Genomic DNA, 25,807 nt, shown 5'->3' with positions numbered 1-25,807 from the left:
AACGGGGAGATACCCGGTTCGGATGATCCACAAAATCTCGCTTCCATTCCGTTCCTTCAAAAACGCTTCCACGGCACATCTTTCCAGCGGGCCCAGTGCGAACCACGCTGAACTCTGGCTGCTACTACGAACAGCCTCACATAGGGGGGCAGGAAGACACACGGCGGTGGGTGGAGAGATGCGAAGCAGGGAGTTTGGGACACGTCGTTGAAATATGTACGAAAAACCGATGGGGATGCGCAACGGCAAGGGGGATAGAGATGGAGAAGTGTGCGGTGGGGGGGGGGGGGGGGGGAGGCGGTGGGCTCGAAAGAATGTGAAAAAGCAAAGCATGGAAACGGACGTAGACCCACGATTTCCGAGTGCATATATGATTAGGGCTCGGTCCCCAAGCGCGATACAGCGGCGTGTGAAGGGAGAATATAGGAGTGGGGTTCGATCTAGTCGCGAACCTCCTCCCCCCCCCCACTGTGCCTATGTGCGTGCGATCGGTTCGTGTATGTGTGCGTGGTCTGTGTTTCAAGCTTCGGCACGGCACCGGAACCCATTCGAGCAGCCCATTTTGTCTGGAGCAAACTAGGCCTCTCCGGCTCGACTAGACGAAGATCTAACAGCGCGAGCGGTGCAGAGAAAGGCAATGTGCTGCGCACACACTCGCACACACGCTACACACCTTCGCAAACGCACACACACAGGCACAATCATGCGCACTGGTGTGCTTCGGTGTTGCAAGGTGCAGTTATTAAAAGCCCCGAAGTCTAACGCCACCCCCTGTGTGCCACGCAAAAACCTTACAATCGCCCGGATGACCACCACCGGGGCGGACAATGCCGGGCCGAACCATCGGCTGGTTCTTTGAGAGGCGTAGCAGAGGTTCAGCTTTGCGCGATTCGAAAGCCCTACAAATACAGACGTAAGTGCACGAAAAAAAAACCCGGAGTCTGCCGGGTTTCGCCTACGCGGAATTTAGAGCTACCACCAGGCAGATGCCTACCGACCTCCCGAAGTCACGCACCCGTCGTCCGAGTTACCTCGGATGTGAAGAATTGGGGCAACTACAGGAAAACCATAGAATGTTTCACATCCAACTCGAATTCGCGAAGATGTCCAATACCTTGGAGACGAAAAAAGACATACTGGAAAGTTGTTATATCTTGGGAGCTATTGCTCGGAGCTCGGAGTTCTTGTCTCCAACTAAAAAGAGGCAAGAGCAACCCCCTGGAAGACTAGAAAACTGGAGAGAACTCGCCATTTGATAACGGAATGTGTGGTTCGCCATTTTGAGGCAAGATGGCACTCATTAGTGGCGTGCGAGAATGTGCGCCCTCCTCCGCTACATTCTACCGGGTAATGTTACTTCCAAACTTCCCTACGACTTCACAATGGCCGGCTGTGTGCTGACGTCGCGCTCGGTTTGCTGCTTGACCGTCCCAGGCGCAGTTGATACCCTCGGTGCCCTGTTTGTTTTCACCATCGGCCAAACGGCATCTAATTGAATATCGTGCCCAGTGCCCACGCCACGGACTCGCCTACATGCAGGATGACGTCAGAGACCAATATGCCATTTCTGACCGGTGGAAGACGCTGCGAAGAGCAAGATGCATACGGGCGGGTCCGGGTGTTGCGATGGTGTTGTACGCAAAGCAACAACCGAACCAAGCGATATGATTCAACGCGGGCGCAGCAGGCGAATGGCGTATAGGTGTCACTGCCTACTCCACTCTCGTGGTGCTATTTTTGGACTGCACAGTGTAGGAAGACTTCATTGTTTTACACCTGGGTAAGCAGATAAGCAGCAGGTCATGGTTTTTTTTGTGGGGTACGGTGGATTTTTGGATCGACATCTTGGTCTCGGGAGGCATCGGGTTCAATAATACCTCCAGCAGAAAGATGGCAGCCGGAGCAGATATGCTTAGGCACGCTCCAGGAACGTTGAGTGGGTGCAACACTCTCAGCTTCCAATCTTCCCAAAGCGCCACAAAACCACACACACACACACACGTTCAGAACAACCCAGAACAGTGCAGAGAGACAGCGGAACTATCTCCAGAAGGCTCATGGGACCGGACCCGCGGGGGAGCAGGTAGACGATCCGCAGCCACACACAAAAAAGACGGCTTCCTACCTGACAACGGCCAGGCTCGATACACTGTGCGGGACCGACCGGCATCCATCCGCGCTCGCTGTCACCGGCTAGCAGCAGTTGGGGAGTGGAATATTCCAGCCACACCATCTCAACACCAACAAACCCCCTTCCCCCGAGACGAAATGCTCCGGTGAAGGAGAAGGGGCGGTGCACGGGTTGCGAGCCACATCAAATGCAGGCCGCAGCAACAGCAAAAAAAAAACGAGACGTAGCAGCGAAAGAGATAATCACGTTCGCCCGCGTTCGCCATCGTTCGGTCCGTTCACCCTCGCCTATTTGATTTATTTCCACTCCGCAACAACCCAGCCTCCATCTCTCTGGGGAAGGGGGGGAGGGGGAGGGGGTGGGGTGTTGGCACTCTCCACCCCCTCCACCCTTTCAACCCTTAGTTTCCGCAGCGTTCTGTGTTCAGCTGCCTGGGAGGGGTTGGGTGGGGTGGGGTGGTGGGGTAGGTGAAGCTGATTCGAAACGGAGTATATGAATGATTTTGCCGCCGCAGCAATCGTCGGCTCCTAGTCCTCTCCCTTTCCGCCAACTGACCTGTGCTCTTCTGCTTCCCCCTCCCCTCTCCCCCCCGTCCTTCCACTTAAACACCACAGGAACACACACACACACAACAGTAATACAAGGGCGGTACACAAGTGATTTCTACATTCCTCGCAAAAATACCGATCGACATCATCTTGTTGGTGTGTTGTGTGTCCACCGGTCTCTTCTGCCTTCTTCTCGTATGCAGCAGAGAGAGAGGGGTCGGGGAGGGGGGGGGGGGGGGGAGGAGGTGAGTGTATGGGTTGTTGTTAACACAGATCTGTTGTTTCAGCCGCACAAATCTATTCTTATCGTCACCCCCAACACCACACCGTGTGCGTCATCCCTCCTCCCTCCCTCTCCACCCCACACTTCATCCATCTATCAATCGTCCCATTCCCGATGGGGCTCGATTTTTAAGAAAAAAAAAATACCCCTCTATTCCTATCCACCATCCATCCAACCCATCGTTAGCGTCAAAGCAGAGGATCAAAGCAGAAACAAAAACACCACAAAACCCCTCGAAGAAGACGCGGTGTGTGTAGTCGACCAATATACTCTAAACCTCGAGATCCCCGACACACCGCACTACACCGCTGGACGGCGTTTTTGTTGGAGCATTTGCGGTGGAACAAGCGTAACAGACAACGGTGGGGGAAAGGGGGGAAGAGGCGGGTCCCCAGATGATGGAAGGCACTGAGAGCAGATTCGTCACCTTCGCTTCGCTTCAACACACGCGTACAGCGCTGTTTAGGCGTAATGGCGCTTGCTACTCACGTAGATGTAGTACGAGCTCAGCATGATATCGTCCAGGTTTCGCTTTTGCTGCGGTTCTTGATATTGTTGCTGATAGTAGCGTGTCGGTGATGTACGCTGTCGCTGTTGCTGCTGCTGCTGCTGCTGCTGCTGCTCCGGTTGTTCCTGCCGCTGCGCTTGCTGCTGCTGCTGCTTCTTCTGCTTCTTTGGTGCCGGTTGCTGTTGCTGCTTGTTCTTCATTGAAGCAGGCTGGGTAACAAATTGATCGGTGGCCCCCGCTTCGCGCCTGCCAGAACTGCAGCAACGTCTACCACATTCGGAACAGCACCACTACACTACCGTGCACACACTACTGCAGGCGTTAGGCCGCTGTGCTCTCGGCATTCGCTGTCGCTTCACGTGCGGGTCACACACCATCGATATTGTTCACTACATACACACTGTTGGTTTCGCTCACGCCGAGGTTACAGCTGCTGGTGTTTGATAGTTGATCAGGACGGGTAGGGGGGGAGGGGGGGTGGGGTGAAAACGGGAGCTCAAATAAACGGCAGGTTGACGACGCGCTAGTCGGTACCCAACGGTCGGTTTTGGGGGGTTTTTTTTTTTTGGTTGCAAAACACCACTCACTCACCGCAATTGCAAACAGACTAAACGGTGTTGCGAATGTCGCCGTGGCTTCCCGCTACGCATTCTCTGCCTTAATGCCTTTCTCGCGCTTCGCCTAAACTATACAACCCACCCTTTTCTCTCCCCTCGGCCGTATGAAGATGCGCCACCGCTCAACACCCTCCCAATTTCTTTTTTGCTTGCTGATTCGCTCCGTATCACCGCCGTTTTCCGCTTCGCTTTTGGATATTAACGCACACACACGCACACAGTCACACGCACACAAACACGATCTGGTCTATCTGTTACACGGATGTATCTGCCTAACGGGTGCAGAGGTGCCCGTGTCGGTTGGTAGGTGATTGGACTTTCAAATGCCACTTCCTTCCTGCTGCTACAACCGCCTCGGCGATTCCGTGGACACTGGATACACTGCAACGGTGGTGGTCGTTCCGCACGTCTCCAAAACGGCTGCCTTCCGTGCTGAACACGAGATCCTGGTCACAAAGTCCTTCAGGGTACCCGGCACTACTCACACCGTCGCCGTTCTCCAACACACTGTCGCGGGTGAATGTAACAACCGACGAAAGCACCGCTGGGCCCGTCCCATGTCGCGAACGCACGACACCAAAATGCTGCACCGGAATGGACCACAGCGATGGGCCCAAGACTGGCCCGGACCCAAAACCACCCACCACTAGCAAACAGCAACAACAACAAAAAGAAGCGATCTCAGATGTTTGGCGAGCGCGCACCACGGGAGAGAATGAGAGGGAGAGTGAAAGCGAACGTTTGAGAGTGCAGTGGCACTCAACGGGTAGAGACACGCATGCCGAACCGGCAATGTTCCAGGCTACAGCACTACAAAAAAAAAAAAACTTCCGATTCCACCACTCATTCGGAGGTGGTCCTTCCCCCCCCCCCCCCCCCCCCCACGCCTTGGAGGTTGCTTCGGCTTTTCATTCATAGCTTCACCGTTACTACTCTCACCATCTCGCACTAGAGAGATCTCTCACGTATAATGTCGTTAAGCGCGAGGATAGAAGGGGAAAAAGGGAAGGTTATACATGAGATTGTGTGTGTGTTTGTGTGTTTACCGGTTCCGCTGTCTCGATGGAGGGAAGAAAAAGGTTCTCGCAATGCCACTCGCCACGAGATCCGCGTTTCGCTTGATAACGTGTGCGCGAATGTACTCACAGGTGCTTTTTCCTTCAGTGTTTGGTGTTCTGTCCCGCCCCAACGCACCCTTTTTGTTGCTTCTGTGCAGTAAAGAAAAAAAAAACCCTCCACCACGCACACACCGTGAGCTTCTTGAGAAAATGCTTCATTCGCCAATACCGACTCACTAGCTCGGGGTTTTTTTTTGTATTGCCTTGGTTGGGGATAGAACAATCCTCTGCTTGTATCACTTTTAACGCACTTCGAGTGGTTAAGGTGATGATTTAATCCGCGAGTGTCCGCCGCTCACTAGGGGGGCGGTGAAGTTATGGAGTGAGTAGTAGCGGAAAGCGGTACGAATATTGGCAGTGATCGAGAGCAGTACGGTGGGTTATAAACGCAGCTTCTCCGCATTTCAACCATTACCCTAGTTGACATCGACAGTGTTAGTGGGCACTAGACAGACAAAAAAAAGAGATGCACGATTTTTCATTTCATAACTCGTAACAACCAAACTCTTCAAAACACGCCGCATCCGAAGGCACCGACGCACTGTCAAATGAAGCAAAAACAATGGAACCGATCGTACATGGCGAGCAAGAAGCAACAGTAAGAAAGAAAGAAAAAAACACAAAACGGCAAGCCAACAGGCGAAACCACAAAGCACTCTAATTAAAATGGCTATAAAATGGCGACCGGAGCGGTACGAGCGTCGCAAGGCAAACCGAAACGATGAGAGCGAGGCAAACGAAACTACCTGGGCAACAGGGAGCTGTCGATACCGCCTTCTGCTGCCGGACGGTGGAGCTGCAGAGCTCGTAGGCGATGCGGCGAACGGGTGTGCGCTGTAAAGTGAGGTCGATAAAATTGGTCCAACCTTCGCCTCTGCCTGGAAGTTGGGGTTTGCGAACCAGTGTCTTAAAGCGCGCCGGATAACGTCATTTTGAGCAGTGTTCTAGGTTGAGATCATCGGTCCGGAATATATTTTGCCGCTCGTCACATACAACCCCCCACCCCCCCAATGGGCAGAAAGAATATCAACTAAAAAAATATATAGGCTGAGCTGTATCTGGACATCTTTTTCAAGGCTCTCGCAGAAATTGGACACCATTTAAAATTTCTTGGACAACGGGACTAGTCGCTCTGTTGCCTGTTGGCATGTTGGGCCCCGTGAGCGGCGTGGAGTGGAATCAACCATTTTCAACAGCGAGAGTCAACCACGAAAGAGCAAAAGACGATGTGGCCTACACGCCTATAGCTGCGGATCTCTACATATAAACTGGCCCTGGTTCACCAGATGCGACGGCTAACGTTAGACCGGTTGAATGCACTCGTCTATCTTCCCTTGCTTTCCTTCTTATTCCACCCCCTACTCCCCACCCCCCACCCCCTCTGCGTCATTCGGTGGAAAAAGTTTTGCGCGATGCGCACGGCACGGCAAAGGTGGCGGGGTGGTGAAAGTCCACCAACTATGCACCCGAGACTTTGGTCGAACTAGTGCCCTCTGATTATCTCACGCCCAGTTGCGCGGCTTCGCTACTATCGATCGTCTTCAAATCGATGGGCGATTGCCGCGCGTTCAGGCGAACTTTCTCCCGATGTTGTTTTAGTTTTTTTTTTTAGCTCAGCTCCGCATCCAGCTGCTTCCGTTTTCCCGGACGGACGAACCCCACCCAACCCCAGGGGGTCGTGCTACATTGTTCGGTGTCGGTAATCGACGCGGTGCCGTCGACGGAAAGCAGCGGGTTAAGAGCGGCAAGAGCGGGTGACCTACAGGTATGGAGTACGTCTCAAGTACTCTGTGAGACAATTAGTAGCTCCCGGACGGAGTAGTGACTAGCTTCTCTGTTCTAAAAACCTTATCAAAGATAGCCAAAAATCCGTTTATTCTCACCCTTTACCACTATTTTATGCATTCCCCTCACACAGTTCATCTTCCAGTAAAGCATCTCGATAGTTACGCTGCTCCAAGCAAAGACCCCTGAAAGTTTGCTCTGAAGCATCACCATCAGCAGGCGCAGATGCCATCCTTACACCATGCTCCAACAGCTCATTGTAAGGCAAAACGTTCACTGACCGTTTGACAGTTTGACAAACGCAAACTACCTGTCAAAAAACCGTCTGCGTAGCGTTCATAGCTGTCTCTCGCGTAACTTAAAGTCGAAACCCAGCCGATCAACCTTTTGGTGAGTCCTTTACCGATGCAGTGCATCGGGCCGAGCACCACACCAACGCGGCTCCAACCAACAGGCGCGTCCGGCAAAAACAGCTGCTAGCGAACGAGACAGATGTATATCCCCTCTTCGTCACGGCCGTTCCCACTCGCGCGCCTCCTATCTCGCTCTGTCTCCTTATCTGTAGCTTCCTTTCTCCGCCAGCAGCGTACATTCCTGGGTGCGAGTGTGTGAGTGAAGTGTGCGCACACGCGCGTTCCAAATCAACACGGGCACGGATTTTCAATAGTTTGCTGCTGCTCCGTTAGGGGTTTGCGTGCGACCCGTTCGTTCTAACTCTTTCTCTTTCTTTCCCCGTTTTTGCTCTGGTTTCTTCTTTTTTTTGCTATCTGTAAAAAGCAGTTGACCTCGTGGCACGGTGAGAGTACACAGCGTGCCGTCTAGAACAGGGTGACGGGTTTGGGTAACTGAACCAACCGAGTCAGAATTGCGATTGGTTTGTTGTTTGACTTTTTTTTTTGTTGCGCTGAATGGTTTGTGAGCGACTCTTGACTGAAATAATGATCGCATGAGCGGCTTCAACTTGAAAATATGTGCACATTAGAGCAGATTGAGAAATTCCCGATGTAAGTGGCGTAAGATATCAATAGAACCTTCCAATAAATCTGAAAATTCAGTCGAAAAACATTAAAAAACGACTCAAGCGCATCGCTCGTTAAAAAAGGCTCTCTATTAACTTCGCTCTCTTCACTACCATTCCCTTTGCCTTACTGAGTGCCAATATTGGAAACCACTAAGGCACTCACTTCACTATACTTGCAACTCTATCCATTTAGCTTTAAACACAGCACGAGAGAGGGATAAAGATAAAATCGTTATTTGAACCCAAGACCCCTGTGGTACTGGACAATGCGTTTTCCGAGTGCACTATATTCCGAATCACCCAATCAGCAGCACAAAAACATGTTTTGTTCGTCGTTTCTCCCTTTCACGTCTGTTATCACTGATGTTTATTTTTACTAGTGCAAACAACCAGCTGATAAGGCGAGCGGAGGTAACATTTTCAGCGCTTCTTCCTCGCGACAAAATAAAAAAACGGCCCCCGAAACGGAATAAGACCGATGCGAAATAAACATGGCACAGCCGCAACATGCTAATCAAAAGGTTGGTTTCGCGAGTTTGCAGGCCGAGATGAGTGTGTGTCTCGTTACGTGTGCGGTTTATTGATGGTAAATTGGTGACAATATAATGACCTTGAGCGATACTCTATCGTAACGCAGGTTACATCAGACAGTAACATTTCCCCTTCTTATTTCTTTCCGCACACATTAGCACGATACCATTAGGATATGGTGTGTGTGTATAGTGGATTTAGAACTTCAACAAAACCAAGGGGGAAGCGACAAATCTGCCGAAAATGCTGTAGGTTTTGTTGCTGTATGGTGGGCACCTTTACTTATACCGGCATATTTACAGGGTATTCTCACATTTTTTGTACATCTAGCTACTACTGCTCATACAATCTTGTACAAAAGGGGCAGATCTCTGTAGAAATTAGAAGCTTCGAAGTCACACAGGAAAGAGTGAAGATGGCTGCCATTTTAATAGTGAAAATCGAGGTAACCACACACGGTCTTCGCTTTCAAATGACATAACATTGTTCAATCTTATACTGCTCACGGTATGCTCTGTTATGCCTCGCCTTCCATCAAGGCACTCAGTAACTACATATATTTTTTTAAATTCTACTTGAAATGCGAACGGTTGATAAAGGCACAGGCCTACAGTCGTTTTTTTCAGCGGTTCTTTTACCATTCCGAACCTCCGGTACACGGTTCGACTTAAGTACACATACATGCGTACAGAAGCATCTCAAAAAGTGCCGAGAGAGCGAAGGCTCAGCTGACGATTCGTTGCCGAAGAGAGCGTGCGAAAACGAGTGCTTTGCGGCAGAATCGCAAGCGTTGCAAGTGGTTTCGATCTCTAACAGGCGTCCGTACATTGAATCAATGGTCGCCCATTAACCACGGTCTAGACGTGAGGTAGGCCAGCCGTTATCGGATTTGACCATGGCACCACCCCGGGGGCGCTAACTAATTGAAGTGTTGTTATATCATGGAGATCTAATCAACCTACTATATAACGTTTGCCATATTGGTCTATAAACGTCAACGCTTCCTATCTCCGAAACTATTTTTGTAAACGAATTCCAGTTCCTTATTGGAACTCCATTAACTTTCAGCTATTGCTACTGGCCCTGGACAAGGATTCCCCATACATCTGCGCTGTGGTAGTAATGTTCGAAGGGTTAAAAACGAACTTTTAGACACTCCATTCGATGTCTAGGCCTTCTCAACAACAAATGTCTACAATTTCGCTGCACAGAATTAGGTCCAAGGGTTCGTTGCGTACTCTCCCTCGGCGTTGGAAGTTCCAGAGGTTAGGGACGAGATGGATCCAGATATGATCTCTGATACTCACAAGTGAGGGCAGCGGGTAAGGTAGTAGTTCCAATTAGTTCGTTGACATGTCTAATGTTATCCTTGCAGGGCCTGATCTGGGTTTGGTGGTTATCTGCAGTGGTAGCTACATAGAAACGGAGACTCATAGAACATCCCGCTAAACTAATACTCTTCCCACTTCATACCAACACACCTACCCAAAACCTGCATTTGTTCGCATTGGCAGGGAAAATCAACCAAACGAGCGGTGGTTTCCGCAGCCTCGCACACACACATGCACCAAACGGTGCACTAAATTCTGAAGGAGGATCCACCGGCCAGATCATTCCACCGAATAGGAACACCCCGTTCGCTACTTCCCAAACCCCGCACGAAAAAAAAGGGTGGCACTAGAATGGGAAGGATGATTTGCGCGGTGGAAAAACATTATGAGACAGTTTCCCAGGAAGCTGCGCCATGCAAACGGTTTGCAAAAAGCCGAAAGCAAATGCACGACGGGCCACGAATCGGAGGCGAGATACGGTGCAAACTGCATCGGTTCGGGTGCCAGGCACACCCGACCGTTGACCAGACCTGTTCGCGGTGTGAAAACTACCCCCTCGCCCCAAACCCTCCCACCCCCTAGAAGCAGCTAAAGCTGCTCCAAGGTATAGAAAGAGAGCAAGAACGTGAAGCAACAACTTTTGCTCGTTGTTGCTGTGTGTGTGTGTGTGAGTGAGGGGGGTTTTTTTATTATTTCTTCGCTGCTGCACATGCAACGCATCGAGTGCATCCGTCAGTGTGCCGTTCGCACCGGATAGGACGGTAAACGAGACGTTCCGTGTACATAAACGCATGTCGTGACGCACAGGCACGCACACGCAGTTACCACCCGCAGTTATTTATATCGGTTGCATCGTTGCAACGCAAAGGGCGAATCGAATTAGGCATCGAATGCCTGCAACGGCATGCACAACACACATTGCTCTTTCTCGCTTTTCTTCCCTTTTGCTCACACTCCCTTCCATTCTGTTCCCTTTCCTCTTTCGGTATAAATTGTGTATATATGTATATATATATATACATACTGCTAAGCAAGTCGGGGGCCCATCGGAAGCGAACCATTTTGCTGACAAGATTGACAATGCAGCGCACGCGACCGCAGCGACACGCGGATTATACACCCAGCAGCAGCAGCAGCAAAACTGCTTATTGCCATACGGCTGGTGTAAAGGGATGCGGTAGGTGTGTTGTCTACACCCAAAACCTACATATATAAACGCAGCATGATAGTGGCCGCACGGGTGCACAACGGCGTTGTCGAACCAGCGGTCGCAGCGAGTAAGGGTGCATATGGTGTTGGTTTGGTCATGGTGGTGATAAATGCACTATTCTATTTACTTTCGCTGCCAGTGCGCATAGAAGAAACGAGAAAGAAAAACGCACACACACACGCGCACACGAACACACATTTTCGACATAGCTGCTTTCTTCTGCCGAAAGAAACACATTTGGTGCCGTGACCAGGATATTTTCGTGGTTTTTTCCTCTTTTCCAGGCCAATTTTGTGCTCTTTGTCCTTCTTGCCGCATTTCTCGACAGAGCACAGTTTGCAGTAGCTTTTGCTTTGCTTCATAAATCAAAATCAAGGAATTGAATCGCAATGTTGGAAGGAAAACAGCAGGCCTTTGGCCATACACTGCCGCTGAAGCGTGCGATGCGGGCGCGCGTTTGGTTAATTTGTGAAAAAAATCAATCACACACAATCACACAACTGATAAAAAAAACCAGAACGATTGAGGTACAGACAGAGTGATTCGCTATAAGGACGTGTTCTAAACTTTCCCAACTAAAGGCCCACACATAGACAAGAAAAAAACCCTCATCGTCCTTCTTGTTTCCCAGTTTGCCAAATGCTTTTAAACCCACACATTGATGCATGGTTATGTACCCACTTCCTGAAGTATTTTTCTTCTCGTTCTGCTTTCTTCGCCTTTTGCATGGCAAATGTTTTATCCTTCCCTCTTTTCGATACAATTTTTGTTTTTCGTACGCACCATCCACTCTCTGTGATGATATCTTTTTAGTGTAAAAATAAATGTTTGCGTGAGTTTTTGTTTTTCCTCCTTTCGCTTGTTTGTTAATATATGGTTCCTTTACTTGAGTATTCACTCACTATTGTGGTTTTCACCACGTAACCAGCAAAATGATAAACACTAACGCGACAAGAAAAACGCGTAACATAGGGAAGAAATTAGGGGCAGGGAGGGAGAAGAGTTGCCACGGTAGTTGAATGTTTAAAAATAATCCATCGAAAGAAGGAATACATAATGATGCTGTCAGGGTGCACAAACAGAATGGCGCGAGATGAGGAAGAAGAAACGGCACTCGAGAACGGGCGTGAACAGCAAAGCGATGGAAAGGAGGAAGCAGCAATGGGGGGAAAAAACAAGGAAAATGCTGGACCAAAAATGGTTTTCCATCCACTAAGAAGCCGCGCATTGCGTGTTTGGCGGGGCGCACGGAGTTGCAAGTAGCAGCCGCCCTGGGAAAAAAAAACACACACAAGTGAGGGAATTTGTTTTTCCTTTTTGCGCTTGTTGCTGCTTCTGTGTGTGCCGAAAGGGACGCTCGGGAAGGGGTGAGGGGAAGGGTGGTGGTGAGGGGGAGAGGGCTCTTTTTCCCAACCTTGAGTTTCTGCCTTTGTTTGCTTCTCGTTCTTCTCCGTTGGGGTTTCCTCTCGCTCGCACACAACGGAGTTGTGCTGTGCGCGGCTGGGAAAAGTGTAGCTTTCCCGCACATAAGGGCTCAACAGCCATACGTACATAAAGCATATTTATTCCGTTATATTACTCCCTTGAATACACCCCCTCCTCCCCTTTTTCTCCCGGGTCCATCACCTTTCTGCAACACTATTTCTTTCCTCGCTGGGTGATGCCACTTTTACGACGAAAAATCTTCTCCTGCTATGGCCATTTTCCATCTCGCTTTTTTTTTGTACCCTAGTTCGTTTCAAAACTTTTCGCCTCTTCAATATTTCAAGCGCGATCGGAAGCACAAAACCAGCGAAAACCGAATCCTGTCGTCATTCAAACCCCACCCCAGGCCACCTCCCCTCGCTCCTTTCCACCCGACGTAGCACATTTTCCCAATCCTTGTGGGTGTGCGCTTTTTTATGGGGAGGTTTTTTACACATTTCCCTCAGGTGGGTAGCAAATTTTCACCACCATGCAGCAAACAATACAAAGGGAGTTCACGTGATCCGCTCTCTACGCCACTAACTAATTTAGGTGAAAATGGCTTGCAATCGGAAAATTGAAATAATAATCATGACCAAATCGTAATATAAAACGTAACGTAAACGTAACTATAAGTAGTAGGGGCAGTGAAATGAGCAATAAAACAGTGCAGAAATTCACGAATTGCAGTTACCTAGCCGGTCACAGGTGAATCGGGACAAATGCTTGCCAGTCCGGTGTTTGTGTCGATGTATAGCCCTTATTAATACATACCTGCAAAAGAAGCAAAGAAGAAATATTTCATTATTTATACAATTTAGTTTTTTGTGTGTTATACGCTTCTTAGTACAACTCCCACACAAACGCTGGCGGAGTCGTGGGTGAACTGGATGGGTGTTTATGTATCGGTTGTGATCATTTACAGCGCGTAGTGTAAACTCAACCGGCAGCAGCTACAAAATTCGCTACCAACTCGTACCGTCAGACTTTGCTTAATACAAGCGAAGGAGAAAATCGGAAGGAAGAACGGCAAAATTTCGCTTAACAATGCGTTACCGGTGAAGAACGCTTTCAGCGTTTTAATAATACAACAGTCGGGACAGAAAGGGAAACTACCATCTCGTTTCCGCTAGGGGAGTTTTTTTTTCCTGTCCCTTTACAATCGGGTGGTGGAAATTCATTTTCTTTCGAGCTCTATTTTCAACTTAATTCGTTGCATAAGCGTGAACCCTGGATAAGAGATACCCCGAGCTGGAGTAAGACCAAACAGTGCCCCACATGTCGCACTTTTATCAACTGTACCCCCTTGCTACCCTACGTTCCCTCTTCCCTTTTTTAACATCCTTCATCCTTCACACCAGCAGCGGTTGGCTGGGTCCGTCCTGTGCGACGGACGGTGTCAAACATTAGGTCGGACCACGTACATGATTTTTACATAATTTTTTCGCTCTCTTGAAACACAAAAAAAAACAAATCCTTTCGCATACATGCAACAACGTAAGCATAGCTCATCGACAAAGGAAAGCAGTTAGCCGTGTTTCGCACGGTACCTTACTCGTCTTATTATGAAAATCCTAAATCTGGAGTACATCTCTCACTCTCAATCTCTCTTTCTCTTCATTTATCTCGATTTGGAGATGGTTTTTAAAGGTTCATATTGACAAAAAGGAAGCCGAATACCGTTGCGGTTCCATTGGAGGATGAAAAACCAGCAACACGCTACACATCCATAACCCACTGCTTCGCACACCGAACAGATAGAGCGCCATCGCCAGCAAGCATCCTAAACGCAGCTGTGAACCGCGACGGGCGCCCGTTGGTTGCCCAAAAATTTCGATCGATTCCATGTTGCGATAAGAGGTTGGCATTGCCTGCTGGTTGGGAAGAACGGTTACGTGGTGTTCAGCCCGTGTGACGGGGACGGAAGGAGGGGGTTCTTTGTTCTGGTTGTGGAAAGTTCCCTCCCTCCCCTGAAATTTTCCCAATGCCATTGCAGCACAAATGAAAATCGTTCGTTCCCGTCCTATAGCTTTATGTTGAAGAGGAGGAACAGGTGCGGGAAGAAGAAGAAGAAGAAGGGGGAGGGGGGTAGGGGAGAGCGAGAAGCACTCATTAACGCTTAAAGCCGACTCAGTGGTCCGGGGAAAATCGATTGAAATTTTCCTCTTCCGGCAGCAAACGACGTAGCTTTAAGGTGTGATTTTCCTCGATAGCGGGAAAATCACATCTACGATCTACAAAATTTATTTATGCATTTACATATAATAAGACGCCATTTTTTCTACAGGCATGTTAAACAGGGAATAGTTAACAAGGATATTTTGCTGGAGATGGTTGGTACGGTCGGAGGTATAAAGAAGTGGAAAATGAGGAAGAAGCCAAAGGTAACGAACTAACGTCTCCCATCACTTTCTTCTCTGGTCGAAACCCAAAAAACACTCTAAATGCACAACGACTACCCCCGCTATCATGTTGATGCTAAAACACGGTTGGTGAAGTGGTTGGGCATCGGGTGTTGAGGTTTGCCGTCTAGCGAGTACATAACCGGCCGAGTAAAAGGTAAGACCCTCGGGTCGGTCGGCCTCGGCACCTCACCGTGCGTTATTTATTAGGAGATTGGGCTGTTCTTCTCTCCATGTTTCGCTTCTCGCGCATTACCACCCGCGCCTGGAGGATGCAAAACGTTCCAAAACTCCCACAGCCAGACTAAATACGGTGGGTGATGTCTCACGCTAAATACGGTGGGTGACTCTCCGAAGATGACAAGTGAGAGAGCGCCAAGGAGACACAGAGAGAGAGAAAGAGAAATTGAGCGTCGGAAAAGCGAAAAAAAAATGGAAGGACTACATATCCAACATTGTAACTTCAAAATCTCTCTACTAACTACTCCTGGATATAAGTCTGTTCCCCGTATCCCGCCCGGTAAAAGAAAGGATTGCATTAATCTCTTTCTTCCATTAGATGAAACGCACACACACACTAAATCCAATAAACAAACAACAACGAAATCCACACTGAGAACTGCTGCCATTCGCTTTGTGTGCCGACAAAATTGGTAGTTTCTTTTTTTTTCTAATTCAACTCTCCTTTAATCATCCCCCCACCATCCCGGTCTGACTCTTTCCCTTCATTGAGTATCTCATCTCTACGACGATCCTCAACATTTCCCAAGGCTTTCTTAGTAAAGAGGGGTTAAAATGATTCCGTTGTACACCCTGAAAACGTGTAATCATTCTATTGCTTGTCGCTGTTTCCGCTAGAGAAAGAGCAGAATGGCGGCTAAAGCAACGGGGACAGAAATTTGGAGTGGAGGCCAAGGCTGTAACCACCAAATCAAACAACATTGAGCGTATGAAAATGTACCTTTATACATGTAGACATATTAAATAATAATGAATAATCAATAAATAATAATGAATAAAGCTAAATACATGTAATTAATTGTAAATATATCTATCGCTTCCCCCGCAACTTGATCGGCTTTTCCCATAAACCCGCAACGAGTGACCTGGCGGTGAGTGTCGGACTTTATTTCCCGTTTTCCAGCGACCCGACTATTCGTTGCCGTCGCGTTCCATTTCACCCGAACGACAAACAACAAACAAACAAAACCAAAAACCACACAAAACACCAGGCGTCTCCATGCGCCAGCGGTCACCCACAGGGGGATGCTCGCGAGTGACCACCCTGACTTTTCCTTGCTCAATTGGCTCCCTTTCACTCTCTCTCTCGCTCTTTTTTTTTCTCCATGTTGTCTGCTTTCGCTCTATAACGGTGGCTCTCCTTCGTCTTTGCGATGTCCACATTCGCGTTAGGAATGGTGGGTGAGAGCTTGGGTGAGAAAATTGAAACCACCGATTTAATTTTCATCGTTTTTTTTGTTTATTTTCGACCCCTAAGTTTGTTTCTTCAACCCTCTTTCCCTACCCTGTCCACATGATGGCACGGAGTGGGGAGGGGGAGGGAGGGGGGGGTTGCCACCTTGCTGCGGCAACAGATGGCTCTATGTGGGTTGCTGCTTAGCCGGCAAACTTTCAAGCAACTCTATTAAATTAGTTTTTCTAACTTACTCAATGGCGAGAGGAAAAGGAAGAGCGGAGGGGGGGGGGGGTGGCTATACATGAAAAATAATACTACACACACCCACAAACACCCTTCCAATTGGCAATAGAAAAGGTAGCAAAACGGCCGGCATGTGCAACCCCCGCCCAATCGGCAAAGGCAAAAATATCGATTGTTCCCCACCGGGTTTTGAGTGGGTGGTTCGGAATGTTTGGGTGAGGGATTGTGTGCAAGAGTGACTTTCCCGCAAGAAGAAAGCGAGAGAGCGGTTGCAAAAAAAACTAGCGGGCAGGATTAACGGTCCCCGCACTGTACCAAACAATGAGCGGCAGTGCGCCTATCCGTTTCCATTTCCTCTTTTCATTTCTACCCAACAACATAAAAACCGGATGCACAGTTTCGTAGGCTGTAGTATAAAGAAGGGGTAGTGGTGATGGAAATAACCAAGACCAAGAGGAGATCCGAATAAAAAAACGGTTCACCGGTCATTAGCATCTTGGCTTCTGCTTCTATTTGTACATTCCCACACACTTGCCCAGTCTGTGGATCCTCTTCAAATTGTTTCTAGCGTAACGGAGAGGGAAAAAAGCCGGCGAAAAATAAATTTACACACACTCACACACGTTCGAAAGAAAACTCCCGGAAAATCGTTTCCCAACACTAGAACACTGACCATCACCTTTCTCACTCATTCTCCCGCACCCGATGAAGAGGAGTGAAGGTACAAGGCACAAGCAATGTAGAATCCAGTTCTAACGGGTATTGATTTTGTTTTCTTTCTTCCCTTCGTTGGTTTTCCTTCCCCGATGTGGGAACCACTTGAAAGAAATCAGAGCACAGCAGGCGTGCGCTTGCACTTGGACGACCGGCTTTTCCCTCCCCCGACGACCCCGATGAGAAAAAGGGATTGGGAATGCGGGAAGACAGGGTAAGGAAGAGGGGAAGTATGAATGAAGGAGGTAACTGCCGAGGGTGGGGAGGAAATATTATTTTTAAACCACCCGAATTTCCTGCCATCACCACAACGCAGCGTATTTTCAGCGCTGGAAAACAAAGTTTCAATGTAAAGTCTGTCCAATCCTGCCGGATTATGAGTAGGCTAACACAGCACGTTGTTGCCTACACTATCACAGGGGTCCTACTGTTTAATAAAAACAAAATAGAGCAAGAGATACTACTTCAAATAGACGCAAACAGTGCAAATATTCATTCCATCGCGTTAAATACATTTGAACAATTAAAACCTAAAATTAAAACTAACTAACTGACGGAGTGGCAGATGATATTGCTAATGTGGCATAATTTATCGAAAATTAATAAATTAATTAAAAATCGGTTTCAAAAAAAAATCTTGTGCAAGCTATGGCAATTGCATTGTTTCATCCAGCAAAAGGTATTTTTAATGAAAATATTTTTCTACTAATAGGCAACAGTGGCACAGTTTATCAACAATCCACCATACTTTAACGAACAAACGGTAGTTTGGTAATGTTTATGTAGTTTGTCAACGGAAATTGTTAAAACTAGGCAACTGTGATACAATCTATGGCAAAATGCTCAATTTCAGTTAAAAAATTTCATTTAGAAAATTGTCAACAGCGCCACAGTTTATGGTAAACACACTTTTTCTGTGTAAATAGATAATTTTTATGCAATTTTTTGCAATAAATTTGAAACTTTGACACAATTTATATCAAATTCCGTATGCTTTATTTTTATGCAACGATCACTTAAACGAAAAAAAAGGTTTGCTTAGGATTCGTTAACAGTGCCTCTTTTGTCATATCAACTGCAAAACCCTCCCAGAGTTTGCGCCTGTTGCTGTTTTTAGGGCTATATGGTAATTAAAAAAATGCACATCTTACTTCACAAGCGCACTTAACCCCATCGGAAAATGTTTTCCGCTAGGAAGTAAACGAAAGCAGCGAGATGTGGCAATGTTAAGTGCCAGAACAACCATTAGAATGGGAGAATGCGGAAATTTTCTTACTTATATTACTTAACCGGATTGATTTACGGGGTAATGAACCACCACTAACGAGACTAATGCACCAGTGCAATAACATTAAAACACACACTAGAGAGACAGTAGGGACCGCATTAAGGGTGGTTATCACCAGGAAGTCGTAAACCAACTCCGACCAAACCACAGCTCAACGCAGCCGGCGCAGATGTTCTCGTGAAACGGCGCCAAATTCCAACCGCGTTCGATCATGTTTTAGCCGTCCGGCATCGGTTCGGAGGCCAGCAGTGCAGTGACACCGGTCGGCTGCTGTTTGCGGCTGCTCAGAACAAAAGGATTGGCAGGCGCTGACTCACCGGCTGGATATGTGCGGATCGCGCACATTGATCTGGCCGCACCAGCGCGGGTTTTTGTGGCGCGACATTTTGATGGCGCCCTTTTTTATCACACTCGCTTCGGCTGCTAATTACCCAATTTGCTGCGGGAATTTGACGAGCGTTCTGTGGCGCGCTCGGGACGGTTGGCTTTTCCCTGTACCACGCCCCCTGCGGGCCGCGGAGATGAAGTCATTTATTTTGCGCGCAGCACAAACGCCTGCATGGGTGCATCATCGGCTTTTAGGAGGGGGGGGGATTACGGGGATTGCGCGTATGAGACGGTGCGAAATCACGTCATCTGTGCGCTCCGGGTGCGCAATATACTGGCCGATGTCAGAAATCGCATAAAACAGCAGTGCAATAATCCGTCCGGAAGGACCGGGAGGACGATCGACATCGTCGACCGCGACTGATCATGATGCGTCTCGTGGTCGTCCGCCACTTGGGGTGTTAAAAATACATCACATTCTTACACGCACTCACACATACGACGGTCGTATGTCTCGCCGGAGCGCCCTTGAAGTGAGTGTATGTATCTTTAGGGGGATTTGTTTGCGGGTTTGCCTCGATCGACTGCTTGCAGTCTTGTTTTTTTTGCCTCCACTTTCGCGGTGGCATTAATCTATACGCCACAATGTGCTGCGTTGTAAACCGGGCCTGAAAGGGCTAAAAATAACGCCACCCAATTTGAAAACGTCTGTAACCACCCCTGTGGGCACACGTTCCGGGTGCCCTTCACCCCATCCCTCTTCCAGCCCTAAAATAAAATGTACAGTGGTAGGCAAAATAATCTGCCCACACCTCACATGTTTTCCTAACTTCTTCGCAATTGTGTCGGTCCCATTTGAAGTGATTACTGTGTAATATTTTGTTTTATATGGTGCTTACAATACCGGGATACTGAAGTACGCTAACGATCGTTGCCCTGCTGAAATGTAATCTTACGATAAAGGTCGATCACGATGCACTCCTTTTCACCAAAAAAAAAACAACCCCTGCTCATAACATTTCCTTTTATTTCTTTCTATTGAAGCTTATCGGTAGATCTGTACCCCTTCATTTTCAATTAAACTGCAGATCATTTTTTTATGGTATGAAAATATCAGGTGGGCACTTTATTTTGCCCAGCACTGTACAAACAATCGTTTCCAAGTCGTTAAATTGAAATTACCCCCGAAAGCACTAAAATTGGCAAATGTAAATGCAAACCATACTCCGAAAATTGCGTACTGGGGTATCACACTCGCCCTCCCCCTCCACTTCCCCACACACCCCCTCCCCACACCCACACACTGCATACATATCTGACCTTGCGGAATTGGGCTGGCAGGGGGAAGGAGCAGTTGAGAAGAGCGCTGTTGGCGAAAGGAAATTTTGCACACACGACAACAAAAAAAGGAAAACATATCCACCAAAATACACCCGCGTAACCGAACCTAAATCCGATCGATCGCGTCTGCCATCTTGAATTTGTGTCGGTCAGCTTTTGTGCACAGCGCGCTCGGGTTTTTTTTTCAAGTGAATTTGTATGCCTTTTTTTTTGTTTTCGCTTTGGAAATTTCAATGCCCCACCCCGAACTGTAGCAGCGTTTACACACAGCACGCATAGAGGAGGCGCACCCCAAACCAATTCCAGTCGCTAATTGAATGGTGAGCACCGGTGCGGGCCAGAGGGGGCCGAGTGAGAGCTTCGGTGGGTGGAATCATGCCGGCCGATCAAGACGTACGGGTTAGAGGGGTGCATAGGAAGGGGGGGGATTGTTGGATGTATTCGAAGGGTGAAGGAGGAGGATGTGGAGATTGGGAGGGGTGGTGAGTAAATGGGAGGCAGATGGGTACAAATCGATCATTAACCAAGCAGCGAGTAACGCAAGGGAGCGACAGAAGAAGAAAAAAACACAATCTGCTCGATTGGTGTGTGTGTGTGTGTATATTTCATATCACAAACGCACACAGCGGAAGCGTTTACGGGTGGGGTGGGTGGGAAGCAGGACTGGCAAGCAGTGTGTGGTAGTGCACGGGTGAGCAGAAACTAGATGGATAAGGCTGGAAAACCGGACCTCGAAAAGCGTCGCAGCATATCGTATAACTAAAAACGCAACAAAACTAACCCTTAAGATGGCAAGGTCTTGCATCTGTTTGTGTGCAAACACACCTCGGAGACGTTGCCAGCTTTGCGATCGATGCCTAGTTTAGACCTAGTTCCCCATTTCGCTCGATCACAACATCATGGATACTGATGATGGAAGAACAAAAAGGAAGCGTTACGGAGCGTTATTCTTGGAGTTAGCAAACGCTTCAATCCGCCCCTTTTACACTGGAGCTATGCAGATCTTCCTTTGCTTTTAACCACATTACAGTTGTAGATTAAACAACTCTTAACAACAGTTAATGCGTGAGTTTTACCATCTTCTTACCTCCCACACAGTTCTTCGAAATTGTCTGAAAAAACGCAGAAAACCGCAATAAACGTCTAGTGTTCAGGATGTTCTACCTGAGTTAGTTGACTGACTGACTATACCGGCTACGGCTCTGTTTCCCTCTCTCCATCTCTCTCTCCCTTTATATCTCTCTCTTTCTCTTATTCTTCTCCTTAGCAAGTTACTAGGTTATGTCTAGCTGGACTAATTATTTGCCCACACGGGGGAGGACCTCGGACAAGATGAGATTATGACTATTCAAAATTGTATCCTTGACTTACTTAAACTTCACTCTCGCAATGCTGTCAGTGTTATCACACGTCGGCAAAGGCTACTGCACCCTCAAGAGTTCGCTGCGGGACGCTACTACAAAGCAAGAAAACACAGTAGAACCTCCCGCCTCTGTCACTCCCTTCATAAACATAGCCACGCGATGTGAATAAAAAAAAACATGCCCAAAGTATGAAGAACAAGGGAAGAATAAAAAAATCAGTAAACACCCATACAATCACGATCACGTTGGGGATTGTTTAAAGCAGGGTAAATGCGGTTCGATGCGGCAACTACTCGCCAACAAACGGCCCCGGAAGTGGGTGGAGGGTGGGGGGAGGGTGTTCCCCTATTCCATCAGTGTAAAAACGGCTGTAGTGGTGTGAGCATGCAGAGCAGCTGTAGAGCAGTGCAGGGTAAAGAGATGCGCGTGCTGAGAATGACACTACGGTAGCTGCACGGGCCAGGGTGAGCGGCCGTAAAAAGCCGTGCCGGGGCTTGAAACAGGACGTGTAAGCATTCCGGCGTCTTGTTGAGCGCTCCTCGGTGTGTCCCTCGACACACTGGGTGTCCGTTCCCGTCCGTTCTTCCTCTTTCCCTGCTACCCTGCTGTAAAAAAGCTTACGAACTAGACGCAAAGCGAGGCCGCCACCGTTTCATAATCGACTCTTAACTGAGTACCCGGCACAAATACCACACACACACACACACTACCAGACAAAGTGGGAAACATCAGCACCGAAGCGGAGCCGTGAATGAAAACACTCGGCAACGATCAGGCGCCACTCACACCGGGCTCGAAACCGAATGGAGCATGGTGAGTCTCGCAAAAACAAACGCGCAAACTTGGGAGTACCATCGGCTTCACCGTGACTGGCAAAACATTGCATTCGGTTGTGTTAGCCTTTGAGCGCAGTGAAAGCGGAACGGATCAAAAATAGCAATACCGTTCGAGATGTATTGTTTTCGATATAGTTAGAATGCGCATTTGCAACATCAGTGTAACGCGCGAGCGGGCGTCCACAATGGAGTTGTTATGGAGATGTTAAGTATGTAACGCTGAGCTTATTTTTATGATTGGGCTCTCCCGTTGGGAGTTACCGCGAGTAAGGGTTGTTGTTCTAAGGGTTGTTAATGGTTAGCGCACTCTCAGCTCAATATAAACACCTCACTTTACGCAGAGACATCTGCCTTCTGCCTATAAATCCGTTCCAGCTTCCTATGCAACCAGGAACATATCGAAATAATCAGAATTCTGACGTGATGTCTCTTCGCTCTGCCTTGAAACGCCTCTCTCTCATCTTCAGGAATATATGAAATATCGAAGTACAAGTCCCACACGCCAAGAATATGTCTGTTCTAGAACTCCTCTTTACATAGTTCCCGGAGCGATGAGGTGGGGGGCCTCCGATGGGGAACGAACATGAAAAGGCAGCTGAGCTGTTGTTGTTTATGTGGCTTATAGACATTATGATTCCTCAAGGAATTCTTCCGTCTCTCGCCGCAAACAGTGATACATTAAAAATGCCCATTACAAATAAAGGGGGCACGGGGGATCCAGTGCGGAATCAATCCAAGGACGGACATGTTGCTAAAACGCCACACTTATCGCCACCGCTGTTTGACCTGCCGATGCCCGAAGCGCTCGATTGCTAATAAGACAGCGAGCACCGAGCAGCCGCCTTATCGCTCCGGATGCGTCCGACATGGCGTTTCTGCTCTCACGCAACATTAGCCGAGCACGGTGAGAACACACAAACAGTTTGGCATGCAGACACGTTGCGCTGTGCCATTCCTTTCACTGACCTCCTGTATAGACCGTTGCTAAAAGAAAGCCCACGATAAAGAGAGAGAGAGAGAGAGAGTGAACAAGCATGTTTGGTACAGATATTCATCATCTGTTAAATTGAGAAAATCAGACAGTATCGCTAACGATATGAGTTATGTGACCATGAATGCAGAATGTTCTGAAGGATAAAGTTCCAGAATTCTTACTGAGCAGTGTAAAAACCACACTGCTGAATGTGATCGATTCCAATCTTCAGCTTCTCTGCATCAATCGTACACCAGATCGTGGTGCACATCGTGTTGATTGAGTGCCACAGTTTTGCGAAATCCGCGAGATGGCAAGATACAGGGCGACGTCATCGATTTTACAGTGTTGCCACACTTTTGCCAGGGGATTTCGGTTTCTCTGGTCTGGCTTTGGGTGTTATTATTATTATTTTTCCGAGATTCAAGCCGGCATGCTGGTGGACAAAAGAGCACACACACACACACCCTTATGTAGGATGGGAAGATGCGAATGGGTGCGAAAACGCATTGGGCGAAGTACACACTGGGTGCTTCTAAGCAGCAAAAGGGAAAAAAAGAATGATATATATATGTATATGTCTGTACACATATATATATACATATATTCCGATAAAATGATTCCCATATCAAGCCGTCGGCGAAGACCAAAACCCACACCAACACGGTTGGGAATGAGCATGCAACCTCTACCATTTAACGTACCGTCGTTGGTGCTTGCCGATTTATGCTTCGGCGTGCAGAATACGGAAAAGGTTGGTAGACACACAGTTTAAAAGCGTAAAATCGATGTGCATTTCGTCGTTAGAGGATGTTGTGCGTGTGTGTGTGCCTATATTAATACGTGACCGTATCACCACACACTGCGCAACGGAAGCCAACCATCATGCCGTCGTAGCGTTTCGGGCTCTGCCATCTAATCTTTCACACATTCCCCTTTGCCGAGCCGGTGCATTGAAACCGCGCCTAATGGATGTACACCAACGCTGACGCTGGCAGCCTGAACGGACGGAAGCAGCGGAGGACTCGACCACACACCACAACAATCGCTACCCGTCGGTGTGTGCGAACTGCGGCGGGCCAAACAGCCCGGGATCGATTCGCCATTATTTCTTACGGCGTTCTTTGCGCTCGGGACACCTCCACTTATTACGTCATGCGCTGAACGGCAGCATGCAAATATTTCGCTACATATCATACGTTGTGTGTGTGTGTGTGTGTGTAGGTGCAATATGGCAGTATGCGACAAGATGAGCATCGGTGTTCCGATATCCCTAGCACTTAATGATTCCCTGCTCCAACCCCATCTCCATCACACCCCCGGGAGGAAATTTGGGAAACCCTTCTGCACAAACACACGCACGCACTGGGAGGCCCCACCCAATAGTCCACCGGGACGTTTTGTATAAATAAATCTATATATTTGTACCCTTCTGTCCAACCTCGAATCCCAGCATCTCCCCTCCCCCCGTGTATGTTCTCCTCCTCTAAGCAGAAGGGTAGCCGGAGGAGGCATAGAACAGCGAGTGAGAAAGGACCTGCGGGTCAATGTGCGGCCAAAAACTAGATGGTACCAACTATTTTTGGAAGGTATGCAAAACTCCGTTTGTCACACCATCGTCTCTGTAGTGTATCCGTACGCGAGTATCTAACACATCAGGAACTCAGGTACCATTACGAGCTCTTGTACGCAATGACGACGGAGCCTCGGACTCGGTTTGGCGAGCACGGGCCGTTTAAAGTGCGGGCATTCCAACCTCCGTCTGCTATATGCATGCTGGCGAGAGTTGAATTTTGGTTTGCGTGCCAAGCGAGACAACGCTTGCAGCAGAAGGAGGAGTGTGATGAGAGCGGACATCCAACCCGGAAGCAACAACAGGGGAGATGCAAGAAAAGAAAGGCACTCACTTAGACGAGACATGCGCCGAAAGTCTGCTGGCTGACATTGCCTACCTATACACCTGCCGACCAGTGTCGATGGCTGGTTTCTGGGGCTACACTGCGAGAACCTCGCTCACCGTTTTAAGGAGCTCCAGCGACACCGAGGTATGCGGACACTCAGATGTTCAAAAAGTTTGAGCACAGTGTAGTGCAATTCTGCAGAAAGACACAATGACGCCCTCCTTTCCACACTTTTGCTTGGTGGCTTCTGATGAATTGGTGTCCACACGGGTGACAACCACCAACATAGGAAGCGGTGGTTGAGTCCAAGAAGCACATGTACAGCACTGCAGGATATTGGGAAAAAATAAGCGACCATCCCTTACCTGTCATTGCCGAGTAGTTAAACACCTACGCCTTCCCATGGTGGCCGTGGTGGATGCGTTCATTATTGGGATTTCTACTAGAGGAGTCT

The 25,807-nt window shown here is 48.4% G+C and overlaps 1 protein-coding gene across 1 annotated transcript in view; it reads right to left on the bottom strand.

Annotated features, from left to right (window-relative positions):
- LOC128714188 (serine/threonine-protein kinase tousled-like 1) overlaps nt 1–3,670 on the bottom strand; it is a 31,738-nt gene extending 28,068 nt beyond the window's left edge. Inside the window, exon 1 of the mRNA XM_053809067.1 lies at nt 3,452–3,670. Coding sequence (XP_053665042.1) covers nt 3,452–3,670 — 219 coding nt within the window. The remainder of the gene's footprint in view (nt 1–3,451) is intronic.
- Between the last annotated feature and the right edge of the window lie 22,137 nt (nt 3,671–25,807).

The sequence above is a fragment of the Anopheles marshallii genome, chromosome X (genome assembly GCF_943734725.1).
Source record: "Anopheles marshallii chromosome X, idAnoMarsDA_429_01, whole genome shotgun sequence".
In the NCBI taxonomy this organism is placed as follows: Eukaryota; Metazoa; Arthropoda; class Insecta; order Diptera; family Culicidae; genus Anopheles; species Anopheles marshallii.
Note: the sequence above shows the minus strand (reverse complement) of the source record. Positions and strands in the feature narration are given on the sequence as shown.